This window comes from Colobus angolensis, unplaced genomic scaffold, assembly GCF_000951035.1.
Source record: "Colobus angolensis palliatus isolate OR3802 unplaced genomic scaffold, Cang.pa_1.0 Scaffold282, whole genome shotgun sequence".
Taxonomy (NCBI): domain Eukaryota; kingdom Metazoa; phylum Chordata; class Mammalia; order Primates; family Cercopithecidae; genus Colobus; species Colobus angolensis.
In genome coordinates, this window is record NW_012116066.1 from 515,488 (window position 1) to 524,592 (window position 9,105).

The 9,105-nt window shown below is 48.2% G+C and overlaps 1 protein-coding gene across 4 annotated transcripts in view; it reads right to left on the reverse strand.

The window, feature by feature from the left end:
* UBE2A (ubiquitin-conjugating enzyme E2A) overlaps nt 1–1,744 on the reverse strand; it is an 11,221-nt gene extending 9,477 nt beyond the window's left edge. For 2 of the 4 annotated variants that reach the window (XM_011948680.1, XM_011948678.1), the window contains exons 1-3: nt 1,456–1,738; nt 1,230–1,310; nt 811–836 (exon numbers count right to left, since the gene is read on the reverse strand). In XM_011948680.1, coding sequence (XP_011804070.1) covers nt 811–836; nt 1,230–1,310; nt 1,456–1,499 — 151 coding nt within the window. In that variant the 5' untranslated portion in view covers nt 1,500–1,738. Of the gene's footprint in view, nt 1–810; nt 837–1,229; nt 1,311–1,455 lie in introns of all 4 variants that reach the window. The other 2 variants (XM_011948681.1, XM_011948679.1) reach the window with 2 other exon arrangements.
* Between the last annotated feature and the right edge of the window lie 7,361 nt (nt 1,745–9,105).

Below are 9,105 nucleotides of genomic sequence, written 5' to 3' on the forward strand. Positions count from 1 at the left end.
CCATTCTCCTGCCTCAGCCTCCCGAGTAGCTGGGACTACAGGCGCCCGCCAACTCGCCCGGCTAGTTTTTTGTATTTTTTAGTAGAGACGGGGTTTCGCTGTGTTAGCCAGGATGGTCTCGATCTCTTGACCTCGCGATCCACCCGTCTCGGCCTCCCAAAGTACTGGGATTACAGGCTTGAGCCACCGCGCCCGGCCCATAACGTCTTGATGAAAGCACACACTACAAATTCACTTAAAAATAAGAAAGAATACTGTACTCAAATGAGGCATTTAAGACCATCTTAGAGAAGTGAGGCTGACAAGCATTCAATGTCAGATTGTAGAAACCAGACAGTTGCATGCAAGGGATGCTTGCATCCACTCAACATCCAACACACATCTACCAAGCACCTGCTGACCACAATTCCTGCCCTTGGGGTAGAATTCTGAACCAGATGGTCTCTGGGGTCTGTGCCGACTATCAGCAACTGGTTGGGTTTACACTAATTCAGTGATGGAGGGCTGAATTTAGCAGAATCACAGCCCAAGCCTCAAAAATCCTTAATACCAGTGCTATGATTGCTCCTTTTAAAAAGTGACTGCCTTCCCCAGATTTTTTTTTTTAAGAAAGCAAGAAGAAAGGTGCAGTTCTAGTCAAGCATACAATATCCAGAACAACCAGCTACACACTGCATTCCACTCAATCCTTTAGCAGACAGAGACTAGGCAGAGCCAGGTTCCTAAGCAGGAGACACTTCCAGGATGAGTGGGAACCCATTCCCCAGATGATCAGGCTCCTGAAAAGTGGGTAAAGAAACTCTCTCTTACCATCCTCAAACGGGGTCCCTTCAGGCCTGCAACACAGAGAAAAATGGTCAGTTCCCACTTAAGAGGCCCCCTTCTCCCTGCTTCATCTGAGATGGCTATCCCGAGCTCTGCCACCTCCAGCACCGCCGCCCGAGTCGGAAGCCACTACAAATAGATGTCCCGGGCTCAGAGACACAGGGCAGGCCGCCGCGCCTAACCGCCACCACTCCCCGCTCCGCCCCCCTAGAACCCCAAGCGGTTACCCCTGGCAGCGGGAACTGAGCTAATCGAGGCACAGGCTCCGGGGAGGCGCCTAGGCCCAGCCAGACCCAAACATTTTCCCCTACCCCCTCGGCCTCCGCGGGGGGCCTGCCTTGGAGCGCAGACCGAGAGGGCTCGCGTCCCCCGTTCTCTCGCCACCGCCACGAACGCAGACTCACCCGAAAATGACCGCGTTCCACACCATTATGTTGTTCTCGGACGGAGCCCCGCTGACTCCGGCTGGAGGATCCTCCTGCAACCTTCGGGAAGACAGACAGGGGTCCCCCTAGGCCGGCACTGGCGCCCGCTCCCGGCCGCTCCCCAGCCCTCCCCGCCCGGCGCGCCTCGGGACCCGCCCTGTGCCCCGGCTCGCAACCCCCGGCCTCGGCCGTCCCCTCGGTTTACCTCTTGAAGTCCCGCATGAGGCGCCGCCGAGCCGGGGTGGACATGTCGCGAGCGGGGTCAGGGGTGGGGCATACACTGGGGTCTCGGGTTCCCGCGGCGGGCGACGAGGCCGAGGACGCTGGAGAAGCTGAAGAAGGGGAGGCGGAAGCACCCAGAGGCACCGCGCTGCCTCTCCGAAGTCGAGGGTCGGTCTGGCGCCGGCTAAGCACCACCCCAGTGTAGACGGGGGCTGAACCAACCTGAGAGCAGAGAGAGGGGGGTGGAACGTCGAGCGCCGGACAGGCCGTACCAAGACGGGGCGGGGGGTGCGCGAGGAAAGTTGCTTATGTCATTAAAGCCCCGCAGGAGGCCGGGGGCGGGGCCGCGAGCTCAAAGGCGTGGGGTACGCCGGAGCCAGGGGCGCTGGAGGACCTCGTGGTGGAACGGGGTCCATCCCCACCTGCTAATTCTAAGGCAAACCCTAGGAAGTTTTCGGCTTTTTTTCTTTTTCTCTTTTTTTCTTCCTTTTTTTCTTTTTCTCTTCTTTTTTGTTTTGTGACCAGATCATTCATGAGAGCGCGCACTATGCCCGGGGAGGAGGGGGGAGAAGTTTGGAAGTCCCAAACTAGAGGACGAAGGAGTGGGCGGAGGTAAAACCGGTTCTCAAAAAGCGGCAACTCTAGGGTGCCCAATCCCTGCGGACACCGGAGATTGGGGTCGGAGGGGTGCGGAGCAGAGTGATTGGTTAAAATCACGAAAAATCAAAGGAATAAATCGGCCTTGACTATGACCGGGAGGCGGGGCGGGGCTGTGGGATTGAATGCAGGATTGGGCGCTCAACGTTTAGGCCAATGATCACCCCAGGGCAGAATGAAATTGTGTTGTATGTCCTGTGGGAGGGAATGGGAGCTTAAGGCAGGCAGAGTAGGGTTTTGTTTTGTTTTGTTTTGTTTTGCTTTGGGCACTCACAATTTGGCTCTGGAACCACATTTCCCCTTGGTAGTTCAACAAGCCAAGCGGCTATTATATGTTCAGAAGAGTCCACGGTATGAGACTATCCAACTGCAGGGAGTTGCAAGGACAGTGGGTCTGAAGTAAAAGGAGCGTGGAAAAGCTGCAGGTTGCAGGAAGAGTCACAGTCCGTGGACCTGCAAAAGCAGTAACAGTTTTAAAGGATAATTTTTAAAGGTCAACCCAAAATAACTTAGCAGATAGACGTAATACACATTTAAAAATTATTGAAAATAGGAGAAAGGTAGGTTTGGGTTAAGTCATCAAGAGTTTTGAATGCCGGCCGGGCGCGGTGGCTCAAGCCTGTAATCCCAGCACTTTGGGAGGCCGAGACGGGTGGATCACGAGGTCAGGAAATCGAGACCATCCTGGCTAACACGGTGAAACCCCGTCTCTACTAAAAAAATACAAAAAAACTAGCCGGGCGAGGTGGCCGGCACCTGTAGTCCCAGCTACTCGGGAGGCTGAGGCAGGAGAATGGCGTGAACCCGGGAGGCGGAGCTTGCAGTGAGCAGAGATCTGGCCAGGGCACTCCAGCCTGGGCGACAGAGCAAGACTCCGTCTCAAAAAAAAAAAAAAAAAAACGAAAAAAAAAAAGAGTTTTGAATGCCAAGCTAATGGATTCCTTGGAAGTCCATGGAGCAGGGAAGTGACATCATTAGAGCTGTGCTTATCAGAGATTGGTCTCAAGAGAGCAGGCAGGAGACTCTTGCAGTATCTTGGTGCGAGATACTGAACCAGGCAGTGACAGCAGAGGCGAGTAGGATATGAATGAATGGGGAGGACTTGGCAACAGGTTGAATATGGAGGCAAGAGAGAGGAAGGAGTCAACAGAGGCTGAAACTCTAAGCCCTAAGATAACTAGGGATTTGAAGGTGCCATTAACAGAATTACAGAATAGAGAGAGAGGGACAAGTTTGGGAGAGGAAATTTTGGGTGGGACTTACTGAGTTCATGGGACTGGTGAGACATCCCCGTGAAGATGTCCAGAAGATATCAGATGTGCAGGAATTTGTTTCTAACATGAGAAGCAGGAGGCACTTGACAATGGTAGTGATTCTAGCTGCTGTTTAATAACAGGTACTTTCATGGTCAAGGATTTCTATCTCCCATTAACTCCAACATTTCAGTTAAGGCAAGTCTCCCTAATAGCATCACATTATGGCTGTAGTAGGAAGGGGGTACAAAAATTTAAAAAAAACTTTTTTTCCTCTCATCTAGGAACTTGTAGTCTACTAACACACACATACACACATATGAAATCAACAAAAGCAAGATCTACAAAAGCAAGCATATTTGTTTTCATCACTGCTTAACTGTTATGCCCAGACCGTTTATTCCCCGAAGAAGACCACCAGAGTCCAGAGTCAAAGCCAAGCGGCAAGGATCTTTATTGCAAGTTCGAACTCGGTCCCTCCGTTCCACAACATACAAGAGGGCCCCGAACAATGCCTGCGCTTGCTCTTTATAGCCCGGTGTAAACAGGATATGTAAAGTTACAGAGAAACAAGGGATTTCTTCTGGTTACAGCATTACAATTGGTTCCTGCGCTGTTACAATCGGTTGTAACCTTATCGGAGATCTCAAGGCTATGATACATGGAGGAATGTGTTTGTCTCAAGGCTATAATGTGTTTGTGTCGCGCCCAGGAAGTGGAGGCCTACGGGGGATGTGATGTGTCGGGCTCAAGGCTATGATGTCTTCTTTCATAACAAATTATAAGTTGTTGGCCAAGCCCGGTTCATTGCAGTTGTAGGACTTTGGTCCCTATTTCCTTACTAGCTGCCACCTGGGAACTACTCTCAGCTTCTAGAGGCCACCTGCATTCCTTGCCACGTGGCTTACTCCATCTTCAAAGTCATCAACAGAGAATTTCTCTCCTACCACATCCCTCTCACTCTTTGAATCTTGTTTTCAGGAAGAGCACAGTCTACTTTAAAGGCTTATCAGATTATGTCAGACCCATCCTGTGGATAATCTCCCTATCTTAAAAACATCTAATTTGGGACCTTTATTGCATCTGCTAAATTTTGTCACTGCAGAACCTAGATTAGTATTTCATTTAATAACTGGGAGAAAGTGTGCGTATATACCAAGGACCAAGAATCTTAGGGGAGGGCAGCATCTTAGAAGTCTGCCTATGACAGCAACAGCAGAACCAGAACGGTTTCAGATTTCCAGTTTTTTTGTTTGTTTGTTTTGTTTTTTCAGATTTTGGAATTATTTGCATTATAAAAGTTTCAGGGTTTGGGGCATTTGGGATTTTGGATTTTCAGATTTGGGATCCTCAACTTGTAGAAGTATGTGAAACCACAGATGCTGAGAGATTGCACAGCAGAGGAATCATCATTCTGGTGGGATCAGGACAAGCTTCCTGAAATGGGTGTATTTCAATTTTGTTTCAAAAAAGATGAAAGCAGAGCTTGAGAGAGAAGAACTTAAGCAGTTTATATGAGGGCAATGGCACAGACAAGGGCATGGAGCTAAACCATATTCTGGGAATAGTGGGCAGATGAGCTTGGCTAATGGAGAGATTCTTGGCTGGGGAATGATGAGAACACAACTAGGAAAAGTGAGAGTGACAGAAGTTGATTAAATGCCCTCAAATGCGAGGTTGGGGAATTTAGGCAGCTTTTATAGGTGTTTGAGCATGAGAGAGATGCATTGAAAATATCCTTTTGAGGCCAGTCACGGTGGCTTATGCCTGTAATCCTAGCACCAGGGAGGCTGAGGCAGGTAGATCACCTAAGGTCAGGAGTTCAAGACTAGACTTGCCAACATGGGGTAACCCCATCTCTATTAAAAATACAAAAAAATTAGCTGGGCGTGGTAGCGAGGACCTGTAGTCCGACCTATTCGGGAGGCTGAGGCAGAAGAATCGCTGGAACCCAGGAGGCAGAGGTTGCAGCGAGCCAAGATCATGCCACTACACTCCAGCCTGGGCGACAGAACCAGGCCAAAAAAAAAGAGAGAGAGAGAGAAAATATCCTATTAAGAAGCGGCATGTACCATACTGGAGAGTATGAAAGGGACTGAGAAGCTCCTGTTACTGGATATACATGTCTGAAATTTATTGAAGGATATAGATGTATGTAAGTTTGTTGTGAGCTTGTCTGTTTTTTGAAACCCCCTTTCTCTTCCTTCCTTGGACTACATAATCAAGAAAACTAACGGCTGGGCGCAGTGGCTCAAGCCTGCAATCCCAGCACTTGGGGAGGCCGAGGTGGGTGGATCACCTGAGGTCAGGAGTTTGAGATCAGCCTGACCAACATGGAGAAACCCCATCTCTACCAAAAATACAAAATTAGCCGGGCATGGTGGTGTGTGCCTGTAATCCCAGCTATTCCGGAGGCTGAGGCAGGAGAATTACTTGAACCCAGGAGGTGGAGGTTACAGGGAGCCGAGATCGCACCATTGCACTCCAGCCTGGGCAACAAGAGCGAAACTCCATCTCAGAAAACAACAAACAAACAAACAAACAAAAACTCAGGAGCACGACCCAAATGGTTGGAAGCCCCGGGCACCTGCATGGGAGTAGCATTCTCTGACTAAGGAATGAAACTGCATTGCAGGAACACCGTGCCCCCACATTCCTCAGCAGAAGCAGGGTTGTCATAGCAAGCAGCGATACAGAAGATTGTTTTCCAGCATGATGATTATCAGGCTAGAACATACTAACTATAGCGCAGTTTGGCCAAGCGTTCTTTCTACCCTCTTTTCACCTTGACATCTTGAAGAAATACCCTCTTCACAGCCAAGCACCACCCCTACCAAAGAGCAGGGGTCCAGAAAGGACAAGTCTCCTCAATTTAAAGAAAAATGGGCTGGGCACAGTGGCTCATGCATGTAATCCCAGCATTTTGGGAGGCGGAGGTGGGAGGATCACTTGAAGTGAAGAGTTTGAGAACAGTCTGGGCAAAAATGCAAGACTTGTCTCAAAAAAAAACCCCCCCAAAATTGTGAAATTTCATTCATGAAGATTTCAACATGAAAAATAGATTTTTATGTTCCTGAACTATTTTGGGTTAGGAGACGAAATTAAAGATCGTTTCTTGCCTTATCAGGCTGTAAGTTTGTATTTCTGTTATCCAGTGAAGGCAAATGAATTTTATTTTCCTACGGTTTTCACCTCTGTTGATAAAATTTAGCACAAACAGCAACAAAGCACCAACAGAAAATAAAAATCGAAAGGTCTTTCTTGACTCAAATAATCTCAGAAAATATTTCAAGAGAATCACTTTTAGGAAGCAACAGTTAGCAAAGTGTGTGCTTTTGCTCTTGACAACTTGTAGTATGTTGTTCATCTTCAGCCCCTAGGACATAAGGGGGAGCAGGGGGGAGAGAGAGAGAGAGAGACAAAGAGGTTAGGATGGAGGGAGGGGAATATCAAAGTTGAGGGAAATGGGGACATTAAGGTCTTGAAAATGCGATTTCAGGCAGGGCACAGTGGCTCACGCCTGTAATCCTAGCACTCTGGGTGGCCGAGGCGGGCGGATCACCTGAGGTCAGGAGTTTGAGACCAGCCTGGCCAACATGGTGAAACCCCGTCTCTACTAAAAATACAAAAAAATTAGCTAGGCGTGGTGGTGCATGCCTGTAATCCCCCCTACCTGGAAGGCTGAGGCAGAGAATCTCTGGAACCTGGGAGGCAGAGGCTGCAGTGAGCCGAGATCACGCCACTGCACTCCAGCCTGGGTGACAGAGCCAGACTCCGTCTCAAAAAAAAAAAAAAAAAAAAAAAGGATTTCACTACCTGCTAAATTACTAAATCAAAGAAAACAAAGACATGATGTGGTATGCCGAATAATGCACAACCCTGCCCCCTCCGCGCCCCCCACCCAGATGTGATTAAATTAAGAATCTTGACATGAGGATGTTATCCTGGATTAAAGGGTGGACCTGAGGCAATCACACCAGTCCTTATACGAGGGATGAAGTAGGAGTAAAAGAGGAGGCCATGTGATGACTGAAGCAGAGACTGGAGTGATGTGGCCATCAGTGAAGGAGCCAAAGTATGTCTGCAGTAGGAGTTGGAAGAGGCAAAAGATGGAAGCCTGAAGCCCCCAGAAGCAATCAGACCTGCTGACACCTTGACTTTAGACCGCTGATACTGGTTTTGGACTTCTGATGTCCAAAACTCTAAGGTAATAAATTTGTGTTGTCTTAAGTCACCAAGTTTGTGGTAACTTGTTACAGCAGTAATATGAAACTAATACACATGTCTACCATGTTGTACATGGGAATTCAGTCAAACCAGCCACATCCACCAGACCAGGGCTCAGCAAACTACAGCCAAATCTAACCTGCCATTATTTGTCTATGGCCTACAAACTAAGAATGGCTTTCTACATTCTTAAACGGTTGAAAAAAGTCAAAAGATTTAATAATATTTTGTAACACATGAAAATTACATGAAATTTGGCCGGGCTCGGTGGCTCATGCCTGTAATCCCAGCACTTTGAGAGGCTGAGGTGGGCGGATCACAAGGTCAGGAGATCGAGACCATCCTGACTAACACGGTGAAACCCCATCTCTACTAAAAATACAAAAGATTAGCCAGGCGTGGTGGCGGGCGCCTGTAGTCCCAGCTACTCGGGAGGCTGAGGCAGGAGAATGGCACGAACTAGGGAGGCAGAGCTTGCAGTGAGCAGAGATCGGGCCGCTGCATTCCAGCTGGGAGACAGTGAGACTCCATCTCTAAATAAATAAATAAATAAATAAAAGAAAATTACATGAAATTCAGATTTCAATGCCCATAAATAAAGTTTCACTGGGACACAGCCATTTTCTTTCATTTATGCACAGTCATCCCTTGGTATCCACAGGGGATTGGTTCCAGGGTCCGTCCAGATACCAAAATCCACAGATGCTAAAGTCCCCCATTTGGCTCTCCGTATCTGTGAGTCCTGCATCCACAGATGTGGAGGGCCTACTGTATTGGCTGTGGCTGCATCTGTGCTACAATGGCAGAGGTGAGTGACAGAGGCTGTGTGTGGTGCTCTCATCACCTCATACTGCTGCTCCAAGTACTACAAATTGCAGGAATGCAGCATAACTCCACAGTGTATTGAATACCACATGTATCTACCATGGCATTTGAAAAAGTTACAAGTGCATACCTATTGTGTCAAAAGTAAAGAAAGTGGACTTTGAAGGTCTTGCTTTTAAGGTACAATGGAGTGTGGATTACTTAATTACCAAATTAGATGTGGGAGCATTGTGTTTATTACACAATGACAGCATCACATTGCTACAAGATTATAATGTACATTAACGTTACCAGACTAAGCATTCATCACAATATTCCCAACTCAGAGGAGAGCAATGGCCAGTACAATTTAAATTTTTAAGTAGAATATCTTATTATAGCAAAATTCATTATAGGCCAGGCACATTGGCTCATGCCTGTAATCCCAGCACTTTGGGAGGCTGAGGTGTGCGGATCACGAGGTCAGGAGTTCGAGGTCAGCTTGGCCAACACGGTAAACCCCATCTCTACTAAAATTACAAAAATTAGCTGGGTATGGTGGCACACGTCTATAATCCCAGCTACTCAGGAGGCTGAGGCAGGAGAATTGCTTGAACCTGGGAGGTGGAGGTTGCAGTGAGTTGAGATCACGCCACTGCACTCCAGCCTGGGCAATAGAGCGAGACTCCATC